Raw genomic sequence first — 19,963 nt, 5'->3', positions numbered from 1 at the left:
CAGTAGATTAGTTACTGAACAGTAGATTCTGAATTACATGCCAGCTAGTATTTCAATTTACTATGCCCAACACTATATCAAACTTTTTTAGATTGCTACATGATTTCTTTTTCGTCATTATGTAACTGAAAAGAATGATCTATTCATCAGTTAACAATAATGTCCGGCATTGAAAAACTACGTCACGACAGAAGGTGTTGATGATGCAGTATACCTTCCATCTTTTGTATATATGACAAAGTTAATATTTTGCTATATACAGCCTCAAAAAGTTGTTGGAATCATAGCATTCATAGACCATTACGTACTAAAGATTTTATGGAAGTTTCATTGAAATGGTGTGCTGGTGGTTTGTACCACAGGATTGTGCATGCGTCTAGTGTTTTGAGAGCCATATAAAAAGACATGGTTACACCTGAAATCAGATGTAGAGAAAATCGCGAAAGATAGAACGAGTTGGAGGTCCCTTGTTGATGCATTATATGTTCAAGAACATGCAGAGGATTAAGTAAGTAAGTAAGTCATTGAAATGAAGTCACTAGTGTACAAATGCGGACAAACGGACGAACTAACTAACAAACAGAAAAATTGACACAACGAACACTATGCTTAACATGAAAATAAAAGCATAAATCTAGAAAAGAAATGTGTTTAATTAACAATTATATATGTTCATTTAATTCAAACGTAACTTAAGCAGCAGAGTCAGTTTTAAATAAATGGAGAATGTGTCCATGGGACACAGATGATGCCCCGCTTGCATATAAAGGGACATAACTAGAGAACTGTAAAAGTGACGCCACCCACAATGGAACTTGATCTGTGTTTTGTGATAATAAGCATTGTGTATAAGTTTCATAACATTTGGTTGAGGCAAACTAAAGTTAGAAAACGGAAACGAAAAATTCAGCATTTTTTCCATTTATGAAGGGGCATAACTCCAGAACGATAAAAAGTGACGCCAACCAAATTCAAAATTAATCTGAGTTTTGTGATAATAAGCATTGTGTATAAATTTCATAACATTTGGTTGAGGCAAACTAAAGTTAGATAACGGAAACCAATTACGGGACGTACGAACGGACGTACAGACAGACAAGGGTACTCCGCTATGGCGGCCGGGGGCATAAAAATTGAATTCCACAAAATAAAATCTCAAGACAAAAAATGCTCATTAGTCATAAATAATGAAACGTAAAACATTTATTGCTTGTATTTTCATGATTATAATCTCTTTCTAAAATATCAGCATTTTAAGAAACGGTAATAATGGCTAGTTTTTAAGAAGTCCATGCAATCCATAAGTATTTAGAAAAATCTGACACCTGATGATTTCGTTTCCTCTTTTTTCTTTTGAACCGATGCAGGAGTTAATGCCCTTTTACGACCTGCAAATACACTTCTTAATGGTTCTTCCACACTTGGATCGCTTCCTCGATTGACTTGTGTGTAAAGAACAGCAAATTCTCTGAAATGGTAAGTTTTATTATATAGCAAAACAAACATCGTCTTGGCATACGTATAGAGCGTTCTTTTTAGATCTTAAATTTGCATTTTAGAATTACTTACTTCAAGCATTTTGCTTCAAGTATAACATCTTTGCCTTTTTTTTGTGTAGAACTGCAAGGACCAATTACAAATGCATAAAGTTGAATCATAATAACTGTAGTAAAGAAAGGTTCATCGAAGAGAAAAATAAAATAGTACTGAGAACAATTAAATTCTTAAAATTCTTGTACGAGATACTTTTTGCATATCTTGCCTCGTGTCCTAAAGACGTTTAAGTGTTTGATGCCTAATTACTCATTTTCATGATATAACTCGTTTTAAAACTATCAAATATTGCCGATTTAGGGATGAAGTATCAAGCACCGGCTGATACCTTAAGCTACAATTAGCAGTTCTCCGGACTTGCAATTACCAGTTATCATTTTCACATTTCACCTTGATACGTACTTTAACTGGAAATTCCTGTTTCTCGTATCTCTAATCAGCCGTTTTACGCTCTGGATCTTCTTTTTTTCTGGAATCCGTTCACATTGCTAAAATATATGATTTTTATCCCACATAAAAAAATAGATTTTTGATGATAATTACTTGGAGATTTCCCCCGTTATTTTTAATCTTTGGCTTATCTCTCTTTATCAGTCAAGAGAAAATTATTTTCTTCAAGTATTTTTTTACTGAACATTACTCTACGTGACATTTCCTATAAAAAGCAAAAAATATAAGTAAAATGAATAAAGTTTATGCGTTCACAGTAATTCAAATAATGTATGATTCAATGAAAAAAGTATAATGAAGAATATCATATAGAAGCTTATGTTTTTAATATAATAGAAATAAAATGAACCGATACAGTTCTTCAGGAAAAACAGCCTTTTCTTCAACTCTTAAATTCAAGAACATATCAAAGTAATGTTTGACAAAAACCAGTTTGTCGATCACAGTTAAAAGAAAAATATGTTCAATTAGGCACACTTTTTATAGCTGACTATGCGGTGTGGGTTTTGCTCATTGTTGAAGACAGTACGGTGGTGACCTATAGCTGTTAACTTCTCTGTCATTTGGTCTCTGGTGGAGAGTTGTCTCATTGGCAATTATACCACACCTTCTTATTTTTATATTCATACCCTTCAATATTATCATCAGACCATTTTGATAAACACCTTAATATAATTTTAAATTTAAGCTTTTCTGGATTTTTAGTATCGTCGCTTTGGTTGTATCTATACATGTATATAAGTTTCTGCAGATTCATAAAAAAACAATTAGATTTTATCACTAAATGTATATCTGAACATAGAATTTTTAAGTATTGTAAATAGTACTAAACCTCTAACGAGAGAGATTGTGCTTGATGTTCATATGATGAAGACATACTCTTTCAATCAGGTTAATTGAGGTCTGGAGCTGGCATGTCAGTAACTGCTGGTAGTCCTTTGTTAATTCATGTATCATTGTCATTTTGCTTAGTTTCTTTTGTTACCTATTCTGACATCGGACTCGGACTTCCTTTAAACTGAGTTTTACTGTGCGTATCGCTGTGTGTTTCTTTATTCTACATTGGCTAGAGAGGTATAGGGGGAGGGTTGAGATCTCACAAAACATGTTTAACCCCGCCGCATTTTTGCGCCTGTCCCAAGTCAGGAGCCTCTGGCCTTTGTTAGTCTGGTATGTTTTTTTAATTATAGTTCATTCATATGTTTTGGAGTTTAGAATGACGTCCATTTTCACTGAACTAGTGCACAATTTTATTTAGGGGCCAGCTGAGGACCACCTCCGGGTGCCTGATTTTCTCGCTGCGTTGAAGACCCATTGGTGGCCTTCGGCTGTTATCTGCTCTTTTGCCGGGTTGTTGTCTCTTTGACATATTCCCCATTTCCATTCTCAATTTTATTTGTCAAATTCAGATTTTTTTTATGGCTGCAATCCAAGTTATGTTTGAAATTTTGCCTCCGGTACTGTTCATTCACTTTTCAGCATTTTTTTTTTGGCGCAGGAAATAACATGAACTGAACATTTTGGGAATAGCTAGACTGGACGGATCTAAATTGGTCTTAATTCAAGTGTATTTTAAAATGATAGCGATTTACTGAAGCTGACAGGTCTGAAAATTATTTAACGTCTAAACATTTTTTATTAGTTAGAATTTAGTCTAAAAAGATTGGTTTAAATCAAAATGGCCATTTCAGATTGAAATTTATTTACCGTAAGACCAGAACATTTCGAAATGATGTTTACAACTATAAAAGTTGCAGTTATTTATTGATTCACCAGGGGCAGATCCAGAGGAAGGGGCGTAATTCCATAAAACTGATTTTTTTTTATATACTTAAAAAAAGTTTGAACGATTTAATGCTACAAAGTCATATAAATCGTGAAAAAAACATGATATACTAGTAATTATTTTTTGGCGGAAGCCCTCTACGCCCCCTGGATCGGCCACTGTTTATGTATCTATTTAGCGTTTTGCTTTCAGAAGTATTTCCATTCTGGATGATGTTGATATTTCTACCTTCATGGCAACTATGATATCGTCTGTTGTGATCATTTCTTCTCTTTCTTTTTCATAATCTGGAAACAAGTCATATACGTCTACATCCACATCTTTCATCAATTCAACGATCTTTATTAAACTGTACGTCAACTGATCGCTAGTTTTCTCACGTCGAGAAGGAGGTCGTGATATCAGTACCGTCATGCCACGTTTATTCTGTAGTGTGTTTACGGCATCTATCAGCTCAGCGTCAACGTCAATACCCTGAAACATATTTTGCATGCCTTTAATGGAGATGCTGTCGCATGGAAAAGGAAAATCATAGTTTAATAAAAAAGAAGAATGTGTCTGAGGACATGAATGCTCCCGTTCAAGCTTTGCAACGAAAATGGACGGACGGACGGACGGGTGGTCAAGGGTAACACTTAATGCCCCCGTCGCCTACGGCGGGGACATAAAAACACGTTTTATTTAACCTGTATAAGATTAAAGAAATAAAACAAGCCCTTTATTGTTTAGACTTTTTTTACATCTATATGCGTATGTTGACCTATGATTAAAACACAATCAGGGGAATTGTCCCTATGCTATCAAAGCATCTATTAGCTCGGCATCAACTTTTATACCCTGAAACAAAGTTTTACACGTAAAAAGGAGATATCGTTGCAGGAAAGTACAAATCATAGCTATTTCATAAAAGCGTAGCATCTTATAAACATGTTTTACGCGTTTTGTATTTCATAACAAGGTTAAACTGCCGTGTGTCATCTTTGTCACGCGATACATTCTTTAGCAAAGATAACAGTCTACGATTATTAATTATTTTCATTTCAATACGTATTAATAACCGAAATGTAAAGCGTATAAAAATGTTTATATAACCAATGATTATGCATAATTCTATGATATTCTATACGAGAATTATAACAGGATCAAATGACTTTACGTTTGTCGCTTCAGTTTATAACCTTTGCATGATTTCTAATAAACTCAACCATCTGCCCAAGATAATATTACAGATCAGATGAATCCGATAATATTTAATATGTGATTTGGCGCCAATCTTTGTTGACAAGATATGTCAGTTTTCCTGCCGAAGGTCGGTGGTTCTCTCTAGGCACTAGCTCCGGCTTCCTCCACAAATTAGCTGGCAGCCACGATATGGCCAATAGTGTTTAAAGTGGCGTAAAACATCAACCCTTCGATGCAAATTTTACGATTGCCACATTTCACCAAAAATGTCTTTGAAAGCAAAGTTTCAATTGATTTATAGGTGTATGGAATTGTTGGAAAATACTATTATAAGTTTATTATTCAGACTCTTTTGTATATTCAAATTTCGATGACGTATTTTTACCCGATGAGTAAAACAAATTCAGGGAAAACTGTCCCAATTACATATCAGCTCATCATGTCAAAAGTTGCATTAAATGAACATGTGCTTATTTTTATGACACAGTTGGTATCAATCAGTATCAACACTTAATCGTTTAGTGATGGCACAGTTGCAGAAACCTCTTTTTGACTCTAGTTACTTCGCTATAAAATCTCCATATTACCTGAAGTTCAACAGTAGCAAGTCTCTTTTTCATGCGGGAAGAGTATGGTTTTAACAACGTAAGAGCACCAACTGAAGAAATATGGTTATATGAAATCTAAAAGAAACAAAAGTATTCTGATTTTAAAGTATATAAATTGTCTTTGACATTATCAGTCTTTTAAAATGTATAATCTTTGATAAACCAAACACAATATCATACGTGACATTACACAGAGAACCACTCAACAAGCAAATAAGTATTTCCACAGAAAATAAAGTAGAACACAGTTTCTCAGTAGATGAGCTAATTTTCATCTTAATTTCTCTAAATCAAGGAAATTAGAGTACAAATTACTTCCGAGAAAAAGATCAATCATTTCTTGACTGCATTTTACCACATCATTTAACCTGCAGAACATTAAAGAGCAAACAAACCGTCAGTCATTACGGAAGAGTAATGTTCCTTTAACGTTATATTAGATGGTTAGTATGAGATCAATCATTTTCCTGAGCTTTTACTATTTCCCTTTGGAAAATTAAGTAAGTTTAACTTGTTATGTAATCTCATCTTATCCTCAAGAAGATATTATTAATGGCGATTTCGACGTCAAAACCTTTAAAGGTTACATAATTTTCTTAATAATCTATAAGTACAGACACTTATGATTTCATTTCATTTCTTCATGACTATAAATGATTGTCATTTGCTTTTAATGTCAGTTCCACCGATTTCATATTTCTTTGCAGCTTGACATTTAAAAACATGAAACAATGAGCTTTTCTTTCTTTCTAATAACATTGTAAGTAACGTTACATCAGGTTCATCACGAACTAATAAAATAAAATGTTTAATCAGGTTTATTTTGTCCTTGAAATGAAAAAAATGAAGCAATAAGAGATCATTTCTTTCTGATGAAAACACTACTAGTGCTGCGGAAATGGAAAGCAAATAGCGTGATTTTTTTGTCACAAGCTTAAAAAGATAAAAGAAACCTAACAATTTGGTCAATGGATCTTTTTTAGATTTACTAAGTAAAATATAGAAAATGTCTTTCTGGTTTTATAAGATATGTCAACAATCTAAATGAAATTAAAACAAATTGAAAAAGCTTGAAAAATCAACGTTTCAAAATCTTAAGGATTGTTGGTTTATTTTAGGAGGCTCTAGATGGGGTAGCAGACTAGAGTATAAATAAAGAATACAGAAAAATGGGCAAAAAAATTGAAAAGGGAATAATGGGGTACTAAAATATGAAGAATAGAGAGTTATGGACAAAATAGATTAATAAGAGAAAAATGGTCCTAAAAATAAACAATTTAGAATGAAGACAATGGATCTATTTAGATTTTTGTGTGTACTCGGTACACGGTAGGTCATTGTTTTTACATTCATCGTTTAGGAAGTCGTAAATGAATCGCAGCATATTAAAATTATTACCCAGAATGATTTAGATACGGACATGTGGGAAACTTTACCTTGAGCGTCTTCAAATGACGATTATATGGTATAATTGTTGATATCACTCTGGCTACTTTGTCTGTTAATCGATTTGCAGTTATATCCAGCTCTTCAAGCGAATCTTGGTTCTTTAAAGCTTCAAATAAGGCTATTCCTCCGTCTTCTCCAAAACCATTCATAGCAACATTTAGTATTTCTAACTGAGTATTAACCTAAGATATAATAAAAAGGATGAATATAAGAGCATTTGTCGTTTCGGGGCCTTGTATGGCTTACTATGCGGTATGGGTTTTGCTCATTGTTGAAGGCCGTACGATGACCTATGGTTGTTAGCTTCTACGTCATTTGGTCTCTGGTGAAGGGTTGTCTAATTGGCAATCATGCCACATCTTCTTATTTTTATAAGTTCATTGATATTACACATAAAACTTAAGATTGAGCAACAAAACCAGTGACAAGAAGGTGAAAACTCATGTAAGTACTTCAAAATGACCTTAACAGAGGTACAAGGGGCATGGTGGATTTTTGTCGCTTTTCAATTGATTAAAAAATTTAGTTAAAATCTTAAGGTATGTAAAACACAAATAGAAATTGTATTCTTATCCCCCATTTCATTAAAAAAATACATTTTTGAGGAACTCAACCAACGTTTTCCTCCTACGAAAATGAAGATTATGTTAGTTCTCTTTTGTATTCATCAATCATATTTTATTCAAGACGCTCTGTCGAAATATGAAATTCGTTTTCTAAGTCAAACTAAATAGTTTGATGTCTTGCTTGTGGGTAACAGACTTCAAATACGCTTTTTTCATGAAAGCCAACATTATTGGAATTTCAGCTATGTTTTGTCTTTCAGATACAAATTAATTAATGTTGGTTTAATGATGTCCATGTACGCAATCACTCATAATTTTCTGGTAACTTTTTTGGTTTAAAAGAGAAAATGAGAGCTATTCATTATGTCTAGTTACCAACTTTGTCTGTCGGAATAATGTCCGTAAATTTGAAATTTGTGTAACTATATTCCATTTAATTTGGGGTTTCAATTCTGATTACTTGACTTTGTTTCCTATACTTTAATCATTTCATGAATATTTCTTGGATTTTGATTGAAATCATTACATTATGCGATGTACGCATATAGTTCAGCCTAGAAAGACACCACAAATAATCATAGACAACCACGGTCAATGATGTTATACATTTTAAGTTAGTAAAGTCAGAGACATATGTGTATACATGTCTCTGGTAAAGTACATCAAATGTACTATAGAAAGACTTCTGATGATAAACACAACATAACGAAAACATCTTTATTATAAATCTATATAAATAAAAAAACTACAAATGGAGTAGTACCTTTAAACCAGCAGCTAAAGCAATTGCACCCTGTTTTCCGATTTGATTCCAACTAATATCTAATAATTCTAAAGTGATATTGCTTCCTGAAAATCAAGCAATTCAATCATAAAATGAATCATTTTGTCAAGCAGGTTTTGATATTGGTTATACGTTTTATTTTGCTCTGATGAATATTTGTTCTTATTCTACGACTGTCTTCATTATTTAATCATCATATGTCGTTCTAAAGAAAGGAAGTTAACTACATGAACTGCTTAATTTGTGAATTTTACATTTTAAAAGATAAGTAAGGTAAAAAACGAGTTGATAACATTTATTTTCAATGGAGTAATATCGTGTAGGGTGCATAGAGGTAATAAAATGTTCGTGTTATCGAGCATGATTCAATTAATATCGCGTTCGTACTTACATTGTAAAATGTGAACTTACAAATGCCGAAGCTTTTACCTTTTTCTTAATACCTACTGAAAAAGATACACAGAATTGATATAACTGCTGTTAGATTGTACGTCCCCTAGCGTAGCTCCGTACTTCGGTACTAGCATGAATGCATACGGGTATTTTTTAATTGAATTGCTGTTGTAAAACTTTGAAAAATAATTTTTAAATTAAGGAATGTATTTCCCTCGTTCATAAGTCTGATTCCTTGTGTGGAGTTTTGCAACATTTTTTGTCCTTTTTTTGTTTGGTTATATCTGCTCGTCAACGTTTGAAGTAGATTTTTTTTTTCAAGTATTTTGGCCTTAAACATCACTGATGAAACATTCGAAATGTGCATCTAGTGTATTAAAATTGGTACTGTTAATGTTATAACATAGTTATTTGCAAACCTAAAGAATCTCCAATATACTTCGCAGCAGCATTGCCAAGGTTATTGCGTCTTAGATATAGCTCCCGGAGGAAAACATTATTCTGTAAAAAGAACGTATATTTAGCATGTTTAGGTCATCTTAAAGTAAGTCGATCGTAATGAAGCACACAAGGAATAAAAGCCTTAAGAAAAAAATAGAAATGGTAAAGATCTTACACTGATTGCTACATTTACATATTTTAAAAAGCAACAAAACAACGTCGGTGGAACGTGTTTACCTACCAAAGAAAAATCTACAAACAATGAGATAAAAGGCAGATTTTAATGTCCCTTTTATTGTTAAGTAATTCGTTACCTCAATGATCTCTGCTAAATAAGGACCAGCCTTTTCTCCAAGACCACAATCTACAATTATTCATATGAAGGTGTGAAAATTTAAAAAAAAAAGTGTTAGCGTTGCATTTGATTTTTAAAATGTGCAGATGATAAAAGACGATGGACAAAATACATTTTGAGTGAAGTTTTTTAAGTGATATTTTTTCACAGAAGTTGTGACATATAACACCACAATCATTTGAGTCTGTACCATGTCAGACTATTTTTACCATTAGTTGTTTGTTGTCGTATGTCTTCGGTTTTTTTTCGAAGGTCAGGTGATGGTGCGTGTATGTTGTGCTGTCCAGAATGTTTTGTGATTCCTGTAATCTTTTTTTTATTTATTATACAGAAACAGTTACATGACCGGTTTTCCTCACCATAGACTGACTAGGACTGATCGTAAAAGGTAAGATTTCAATTACAGCCGAAATCCTAGACAGCAATTTTACATCTTGGTTACAGATGTTGCGTTCGAGTGTATTCTTTGCATGGTGACAACATAAATGCGTCTAGTTACATTATTTCTAAGTTGCTTACTGTTTATAAATTATAGTGACGTGGCTCAAGTACATTAATAACCGAAGGATGTTCGATTTCATTACAGTTGATCTGTGATTTAGTTTTGTAATAGGTTAATGCAAGGATATTTAAAATATAATTAATAATCAGTATAACTATTTATCTTTTTCTTCAAAAGAATGTCTTTCAATCACATTGTCGTAAAACCCACGCTAGATCATGCCAAATTAATTGAGTAATATATATCTGAGAGATAAACATACCTGAAACGTCAGCCTTCACCACGTGATAATTATTTGCCAGTATATATTTCAGAATGTTTGCACCTTCTGGACCAACAGGATTATTTGAAATATTCTGGAAAATATTTTAAAACAAGAAAAAACTACTATGCACGCGTTGCTGTACTAAGCATATCCCACTAGTCTAGAAATACATAGAAATGGAAAAAAATTAAGAAGGTGTCTGATAGATCAGACAAGTTCTAACACTTTACTCGCCCTTCCCAAGCTGCTGGCCAAATATTAATTCATTCTGTTCAGTAGTACCCGAGAACAGGGGTCGAAAAGTGTTAAGTTCATTTAAGTATTGGCAAACAGGAAGACTAAAGCAGGTGTCTTACAGATCTCAAAAGTATTTATACGTTACAACTTATCCCGGTGAACCTGCGGTTGTTCAAATCACACGTGCTTGTGGAATGGACCACGCCTTTTTCTAAATATTTGTTTTTGTGTTTTTATTATTTTTAGTAAATATTCTGTATAATATTCTAATTCATTTTCACTTATTTGATGTGTTCTTGGTCTAATACATACGATATTACAATAACAATTGTTTATGAATTTCCCCCCTCTTTTATTATTTTCCACAGTGGATAATTATAAAAGAGGGTCAAATTTATAAATGATTAAAATACAGAAGATGAAACTATTTAAAGATCTGAAGTTCTTGCCTGTCTAATATAAAAATAACGATAATTTAGTCAGCCATCAACCAAGCCTTTCGGTCATAAAACTTTACGTTGTACTCGGAGAACATTTGTGTGCTTCAAAAACCAACTCCAGTATTTTTATCGATTGGTTTTCGAGTCTGTGTACGACAATCGTACTTAAAATATTTCAGTCCAGGCCATGAATCAAAGTAAGGGGATGTAATCAAACACTATAAAAGGATCGTCGTACGGCCTTTAACAATGACAATCACTGAATTACAGACGCCTGACTTTAGAAAGACACAAACAGAAAGTCGCGAAATTAAAAATGTTTCTAAGCTTTCATTCCTCCCCTAATGAGGGACAGGTTTGTAAAAATATGTAACAGCACAACATAAGAACACACTGTTAAAATCTATAGGAACATATAGCTCCTAACGTTTACAGACTTATTTACTCATTCCTGCCTGTCAAGTGTTCAAGTTTGAGCATTCTTGATGGAGGTTAATCCTGAAAAGCGCTTTGGACGCATAAAATTTATAAAGTTTTATTTTCATGGGAAGGGAATGATTCACCAGATCTGTACTAAACACACAAAGCAATGCCTAGTAAATGCCAAGGTGACATTTGTGAAAATGATATCTCAGAAAAGTCATAATTGAATTGCTGAAATACTTGGTATTCGTATCTTTCTTAAAAGAATTTGAGCCTTTGATTATATAGCATTTGACGGAATATCCATTAAAGAATACTAGAATGTAAATGCTCCATTACAGGGTAATTTTTAGATTTATATAACGCAATACATCGTTTGAAATGGATTATTTGCTAAAGAAGCTATAGATGAAACAATGTTAAAATCTTTATAACATACGAATTCAATAATGCTGTTGTTCTTTAGCAACATGTCTGCCATAGTCTGTAAATGTTTGTGAGTTATTCCATTATCTTCCAAATCAATGCTTTGAAAAGCCAGATTCTGCTGGAAAAAAAAAATAGCAATATTCAAAATTCAAAGCGTTTTCAAAGTTTTACAATTTGCTTCCTGAGAATGCACACTAGATGAGATGACGGTATAAACTTGTGCCATCGAAACATTGTCAGATTATCATTTATTTTCCACAAAATCTTCTTTTATTTATTACCGTTTTCAAATTTGAAAAATGATGATGCCTTTTTGATAGCAGAGATAACAAATCTATTTACTACAGAAACAAAGAAATCATTAGGTTTGTACTTCTCTATTCTTTGCTGTTTCGCAAATTTATCGATAGTATCCTATACTTTTGAAATTGGTACATTTTCGTTGGTTAAAAGGAGTAGGTCCGGTAAGGGCTGATTTTGGCCTCAAATTTCAGGTTCATCTGATGAAAGATTTTGGACACTTTTTAAACACTTAAGTGTCTACTTAATTCGATTCAGTTAATTTCTGAGAAAGATTTGAACTGATTTAGTAATTTTAGACGCTCAAATTCAAGCTTAAATATGAAAAATCTATCAAATATGGCATAATATGTCACTTTTCAGATGGTTTTTGTCAAAAATGAAAGTGGCCGCATCCGTGTTCACTCTCAACCTTTATATATGTTATGTATCATCATCAAATACAACTTACATTTAAATATTAAGAACGAACACAAATGCGGCCACTTCCATTTAAGACGGAAACCGTCTAAAATTTAACTCAAATGCTAAAATTGTGAAGATTTCAGTAATTTAGCATGACTTAATGATGCTAGCACCCGATATAAGTGTATTGTATTGTCAAACACAGCCCATATTTATGTAGCAGAAGTATTCTACTTTCCATTATAGCTAAAAGTTTACACTTTAACAATTTTGTAAAACTGCTATATTTTTGGGCCAAAAAGGGGTCTTACTGGACCTACTCCTTTGAATGATACCTTTTTTTTCGAAATGTAATGGAGAAGCAGCTTTTTTAAATTGTGTAGAATCCATCATTTACAATTTGATATAGACCAACATCTACTGTACACAAAAGACAACTGTTGTTTTTGATAGAAACCAGAAACACAGATCCTCTTGTATATGCCCTACCGATAACCTGTTTATATATGTACCAACATTTTCATTTTTCTATAGATATTATGTCTGGAACATAATTTTCCAGAGCTTATATTTATTACCATGATTTGTCGAATAGATGATTACTGTTAACAAAGAAGCTTCAGAATAAAGGGCTCCCAAATGTACAGTTTAAGTTGTCTCATATTTAAAGATTAACGGCCTATTAAGACTTGATTATCCGGAAAATCTGTGTCATAATATTTGTGTCGCATATACAATTATAGAAATGTTCTATCTGTCATTGTCACGACACAATTGTTTAAATATTTCATTAATTTATGTTCCCACTAACGTGATAATTTCAATTTAAAAATCTTTTATAACAGGGATAAAGAGATCATAAATGGATCACAATTTTACTGTATTTTAGCAAATATAGGGAGTTATTGTGAGTGTTTCTGCATCTGCAAGAAATTAACGAAAAAAGGTAGTTAATACTGATTTTTTTATGTTCTTCTATAATCCTTTAGTTATTCCAGTGATCGAGAGTAAAATACGGGTGGTAAAGATCTGAAATAAAAACAATCATTTCACATTTTCATGTGTCTGTTCGGTTGTCCAATGTCAGATGTAACAAGGTTGTCTTTAATACAGACTTGAGGCGATTTATAACTTGAAATAAATCTGATGTTGAAGACCATGTATGCCGAACTCATGATGTCTTTAGTTTTGTTTTGTCTTTTGGTTGCGCTGTCTCATCTGAGTTTACCCCATATCTCATTTTCTTCTTATATTCATATTTTAAGATTGATTTTAATATTGGTAACATTACAAATGTTATATACAGGAATTGTCTATACCCTGCTATCACACGTTAGTTTAAACGATGTTCACTATGCTCAACTTTTAAAAAAAAAATTTATCGAATGTTTTTGAACCACTATTAGCTATTTGCATGTTTTCTTTAAGCAATGGTGTTCTTCTTCATTTTATTGTTAACTTTGTTTCACTTCGTATTCTCAAACCTTTTTTATATTGTCAAGCAAATATTGCCAAATATCCTGCCCATTAAAACAACTTCATCAAAATTCATCTTCTTTTCCTAACACAGCACGACAATGGCACGGGCTAGAATTCGATTTAACTGTCATACAAGTGAGAGGTTTAGCTAGTTATAAAACCAGGTTTAATCCACATTTTTTTACATAAGGAAATGCCTGTACCAAGTCAGGAATATGGCAGTTGTTTTCCATTCGTTTGAGCTTTTGATTTGCCATTTGATAAAGGTCTTTCCGTTTTGAATTTTCCTTGGAGATCGGTAATTAAACTATGAAAGCTTCATACCTCCACTTCCTTTGAAATAGTTCTGCAATCACTTGACGTCATGTATCGATGTCTCATTTTGAAATTGTCCTCGGTAGCATGGCGTATCAAGAATGTATTGGGGACGACTTTGAGATCCCGGCAACGCTTTTTGTATTCAGGAAATTCACCAAAATCTTTTATCTGTTTTGTTTTTTCGTCCACAATCAGTTCTAAGCCGACTGTAAAAAATAAAGAAATTTTGTACTATGCCTAACATAAACATATTTTTGAAGGTGTAAAAATTCCAAAATATGTTCACATAATATGCTGAATTGGAAAAAAAAAAATTTTTGGTGATAATGATAGTTTGAAGTTTAACGTCTAATGGCATATATTATATGCACATAAGGATGAAAACATGTCGATTTTGAGCCGGATCTTTTAACGTGCTTGTTCACAAGGTAATAGTCACACGGTACACATATAACCCTACCCGGAGACATTATTTAGACTCGGATCCGACCAGTCTTTGTTCATTTTTTAAGTCTTTGTCTTGACCTGGAATGGGAGAGAAAAAATGACGTCGAGGCGAGAATACATAGGCAGTTCAAATATGTCTGGCTGAGCATACCAGTTATTCTGCAGTACAGGACACCCCCATCACATAAGTCTTTCCCTCCGGATTACTAGGCAAATGACTTTGATCTAAACTGGATTGTTTACTTTATTTAGTTGAACAATGCAGAATAAGAGTATAAGTTTCTTTAGCTAGATATTTAAAACCAGGTTTAATCCACCGTTTTCTACACTAGGAAATGTTTATACCAAGCTAGGAATATGACAGTTGTTTTTCATTCGTTTGATGTGTTTGAGCTTTTGATTTTGCCATTTGATTAAGGACTTTCCGTTTTGAATTTCTCTGGAGTTCGGTATTTTTATTAATTTACTTTTTTCTAGCTTTTCAAATAAGTGGATCAAAACAAACCAATATTTTCATTTTATTAGTGATTGGAAACTGTCATATCATGAATATTCATTTGTCTTGTTTGACTTTGCCTAAACTACACAAAATAACTTACTAATTTAAATACCAAACTATTTTTGTCTTAACTAATAAGTTTTCTTTGCAATTGTGTTATTTAAACAGGTTTTCAATACCGACCCGCACTGTTTTATAAGTTCAAAAATCACGTTAAAAGAAAAAGTAAAAAAAAAAAAATGAAAAAAGCAAATATACCCCTGTCTTGATCTAAATCTGTATCATATTCGTCATCTTCACTGTCCTCTGTCTTTATAATTCCAAGTTTAGCATCTATGCCAAAATATACTCTTAATTCATCCTTCAGTTTGGAACATTTTATCAATCTTTCTTTCTTTTCGTTATACAAGTCGTCACTGATGAGTTGGGAGTTATCGATCAAATTTAATGGCTTCAGCTCTGATAGCGGTGTAATCTGTTGTCTTCTGCTGTCTGCACGCGCAGATTTTCTTGCAGACGACGTACCAGAGTTTGATTTTTTCCGACGTCGTCGTCGCGTGCGTGAGCACGGGGATGAAACAGGTTCGTCGTCAGATGAAACAGAATTTGTTTTGTCTTCAACAGTTGGTAGTTTGACTATACCATTTTCTGGTGTATTTTGTTTTGATCGAACAGTGTTGATTTCAGGAAATCTGGTTGTTGTTTGAACTTTTGTCAACGATTCATCCATTTGAGAAAATATTTCTATTCTTTTGATATTCTAAAAATTATAAAGCCCCTGTAATGACAAAAACACAAAATCTATTTGTTTACATATGCTTCCAAATTAGTTTCATAAGTTTGCACTTCTTTCTGCTTTTGAGTTTCACTATTAATGATTCTGAACGGGTCATTGTCGTTTTGGTTATTATAAGAACGCATCCTCGGTGCGTTTTATTATAGGAAAAATACCCATGTTGAAATAAACGCTGTTATAAGGGTACCCAGAATATCCCTGATCTTAAAAGCGTTGTCTTATCCAGGATCTTATCATGTTTGCTGTTTTTCGGAATCTTTTGGTAATTAAGTTGATGATACTGAACCCGCTCTTGCATCATGGCAGTCATAAGGAAAGAAACGAAAATGATTGAAAGGCTAAGCATTACCTAGAATCAACAAAAACTTATAAATATTCCAAAAGTCTAAATGATCTAGGTTCTTTTCTTTCTTCCAAGTTACCTTTGGTACTATTTCAAAACTAAAATTTTTACAGAAAAGCAGAAGAAAAAATTGGAAATTGCATGAAGCTTCTAAGGTTTAAATTCATTAACAATGAGAAATCGTAAAAAGTTTGTTTTGTTTCTAATAAGTACGGTGTACTGATAAGTTAGTCATATAAGCTCTATAATCTTTGAAATTTGTTTTTTAAAACTTTCATTTTCTCTTTTGGTCAAAGCATTTATGCACCAAGTGACTTTAGCATAACTCATGCTTCTACTAAAAACTAATGTGTTTTCTCTTTTTAAAGATGCCAATTTCGTACCTTATTAGGACTTTTTAACTTGTTATATTCGAGCGTCTTTATAGACGAAACGCTCGTCTGGAGTACAAAATTATAATCCTGGTATCAATGATGAAATTGGTTACCTTAAACATGCTTATATTCGGTTTTTAAGCCAAACTGTCTGGTTTCATTCAGAAGTGTCATAAATGAGGGTCTTAATAGGAGTGGATACCTTCATGACGAATTACGGTAAATAAAATTGCCAAATGAATGTTAACGGTAATTTTTTGTGCCTGAGTATGAAATGAACCTTTTCTTTGTGACGATAATAAAAATCAACTGATTTTGACGAATCACGTTAAATTCTTTCCTAAAATAACGGTAACGGTTAATTATTTCATACCTCTGACGAATCACAATAAGGATATTTTGACGAATCACGATAAACTTTTAACCAATTTGACGTAACGGTAGCCGAAAATGACCGTTTGACGCCTGACGGTAAAGGGCATTCCTTCCCTCATGAATTTGGCTTTCCATTTAAACATTTCTTACAAAACATGTGGTAGTTCGCAAATCAAAAAAGATGTATCATATATTTATGCATGAATACAATTTTATATAATTCTGAATGGAGATTCGTGCAAATAATTTTCTATAAGATAAGATTTGTACGGCTGTGGTGTATTCCAGTCAATGAGAATCTACTTTTTTTTATTGAATAACAAACTAATTTGCGAGGTGGCCAGTCATTATTCCGAATACTAATGGAAAGTTCTGGCCATAATGTCAACAACTGTTCCCACAAGTCACTAGTTGACAGTACTTAAAGCTAATCTTAAACAACATATTCCCTACAGAATGGAAAACTTGTCAACTTACGACAGATAAAGATCAGGCTATTAAGTTAGATGATCCATTTATCACACAGAGAAACAACACTTTTGTCGACAAATTCAATAATAAAGAAACAAGGCGAGGAAAAGGAATTTCCTTTTGTCACTTACCATTTGTGGGAAAGTGTAATGAAAAATCGTTAAACGGGCTGTCAATAGGGTTGGTTTCGTCTTATATTACGTAAACGTCATTTTTTTTTTTGGTCATAATAGAAACTAATCGGAAAATTTATCGACAGCTTCATCTTTAGATAATTATACAAAAATTACAAAACACTTAAAATTGATTTGATGCAACATATACAAATTTGGATAATTGACATCAAGGAATTATGTTTGTGATGAATTTTAACTATATTGTCTTCAAAGGAGTTGTTAAATTTACGCAAGACTGGCGTTCTCATTCCATAATTATCCTTTTTTCACTTTTCATGGTTTTGTCTTTTTTCTATGAATCAGGATGCTGTTTATTTGGTACGGAGTCCTGTTGGTCTCATACAGATAAAGAGTATTGGTTTTTAAAGTCTAGTGCTGGCGATGTAGAGTCTAGCACTGAAAATTTAAAGTCTAGCGCTGAAGATGTAGAGTACAGCGCTGATGATGTAAAGTCCAGCGCCGTGATATAAAGTCCAGTACTGAAGATGTAAAACCCCAGCGCTGCAAATGTAAAGTCTACCGCTGTAGAAATATTAAAAATTTATTGTGGGAGATGTACAGTCTATCGCTCGAGAAGTAAAGCCGAGCGCTTGAGATGTAAAGTCGAGCGCTGCAGATATACAATACACCTGTGACGGCCTCCTCTGCATTATTTCCCAGGAATGGGCAATTATTTGGACTTTCTTTATAATTAAAGTCGAACGATGTAGATATAAAGTCAGGCGCTGGAGATGTAGTCCAGCACTGTAGATATAAAGTCCACAGACAGTAATAGTGGCCGACTTTACATCTCCAGTGCTGGACTTTGCATCTCCAGCACTGTACTTTACATCTACAGTGCTGGACTTTAAATCTTCATGGCAATATATCTTGGAAATAATTCCTCATGCACATGCACTTTAGATATATTCATATGGTGGGATTGAGTTAGTTCTTGCAATAAGCTCTTCCTCGTAATTTTGGTAAGTTTCAGAATAAGCAGGCACGTCTAGCATTGTCAACAGTCAGCTAACTGAAAACATGGATTAAAAATTCAGTTGAAGCTAGTCAACACAGGAGCTTGATATGCATTCTAAGTCCGGAACATGGTAAATGGTCATACTAGTATCTTAAAGAGTTTTTTTTTATTTGGGTGCTAGTAATTTGGTCAGTTGTTGATGACAGATATTTGAATTTGCAGAGTATTTATCCACAACTTTTAAAGGCTCTGGGTGATTAAATGCTAGACATTTTGCAAAGACACATGTCTATTGTTGAAAAGATATTCCCTCTAGGTTTTTTTTTTGTTATTTGTGTCGTCTGGTGCATGCTTTCTCACTGACGTTTACCCAACATCTCCTTTATGAGAGTCTTGATGGGGGCTCTTTTATTCTGTATTCCTTAATTTCAGGTCATTTTTCTCTATTCCTTAATTCCTTATATAAATTTTCCATTATTCTCTATTCTTTATATTTGAACACTCATTTTTTCTCTATTCTTCTTTATTTTTTTGGCTTATTTTTCGCTATTATTTATTTTTACGGGTCATTATTCTGTAGTATTGCATGGTCCATTACTCGCTATTCTGTAAACCCCATCCAGACCCTCCTTTGTTCATTATTGTAGAGATTTAGGTATATTTTCACCAAAAATTGCCTTGAAAAACATGGATCGTGTCATTTTCTTATATATTGCCATGTGAATGAATCTTAAATGACGAGTTCTAGTTTCATTTAACAATTTGCTTAGTGTTGGACATGTTATTGGTAATAACTAACCCTGTAAATTTAATATATCTTATTATTTCCTTTAACCGGTGTAAAATTAGTGCAATTGTGTACACAAATCTACTAAATCTGCAAAATAATAATGCTACAAATTCATAAATCAGATAAATATTAGAAAAATTCAATATTGTCGTTAAACAAGGCTGGTTCTGAGTGTTATTAAGGAAATACTTTGCAAATGTTTGGTTTCGAGGATAACCGAAAAATCAATAATAGACTGAAATGAAAAAAAACAAGAATCCATTACCTTCTTGTGATTCCATAATAATACTGACTGTTGAACGTTCACTCTATTACGACAATCACTTCATATACACAATAAAGATGGCATTGAAAAAGATTTGTTTGCT

At 32.9% G+C, this 19,963-nt stretch overlaps 1 protein-coding gene across 1 annotated transcript; it reads right to left on the bottom strand.

The window, feature by feature from the left end:
* Positions 1-1,170: 1,170 nt before the first annotated feature.
* On the bottom strand, positions 1,171-19,963 carry LOC127738879 (leucine-rich repeat-containing protein 74B-like). The gene is made up of 13 exons (XM_052250348.1): positions 19,861-19,963; positions 15,571-16,090; positions 14,373-14,572; positions 11,875-11,982; positions 10,333-10,426; positions 9,528-9,577; positions 9,192-9,273; positions 8,359-8,444; positions 7,017-7,211; positions 5,560-5,655; positions 4,019-4,264; positions 1,957-2,042; positions 1,171-1,468 (listed from the first exon to the last, which is right to left on the bottom strand). Exons 2-13 carry the CDS (start codon positions 16,040-16,042, stop codon positions 1,309-1,311), a joined length of 1,875 nt encoding a protein of 624 aa, XP_052106308.1. The 5' UTR covers positions 16,043-16,090; positions 19,861-19,963; the 3' UTR covers positions 1,171-1,308.

This window comes from Mytilus californianus, unplaced genomic scaffold (genome assembly GCF_021869535.1).
Source record: "Mytilus californianus isolate M0D057914Y unplaced genomic scaffold, xbMytCali1.0.p SCAF_4, whole genome shotgun sequence".
Taxonomy (NCBI): domain Eukaryota; kingdom Metazoa; phylum Mollusca; class Bivalvia; order Mytilida; family Mytilidae; genus Mytilus; species Mytilus californianus.
Note: the sequence above shows the minus strand (reverse complement) of the source record. Positions and strands in the feature narration are given on the sequence as shown.

Excerpts from the sequence above, each read along its gene's own strand:
- LOC127738879 (XM_052250348.1), bottom strand. The coding sequence starts at position 16,042 with ATGGATGAATCGTTGACAAAAGTTCAAACAACAACCAGATTTCCTGAA. Across the intron at positions 9,274-9,527 it reads ATTTAGCAGAGATCATTGAG|AATAATGTTTTCCTCCGGGA; the intron begins GTAACGAATTAC and ends TTCTTTTTACAG. Across the intron at positions 7,212-8,358 it reads CTTTAGCTGCTGGTTTAAAG|GTTAATACTCAGTTAGAAAT; the intron begins GTACTACTCCAT and ends ATTATATCTTAG.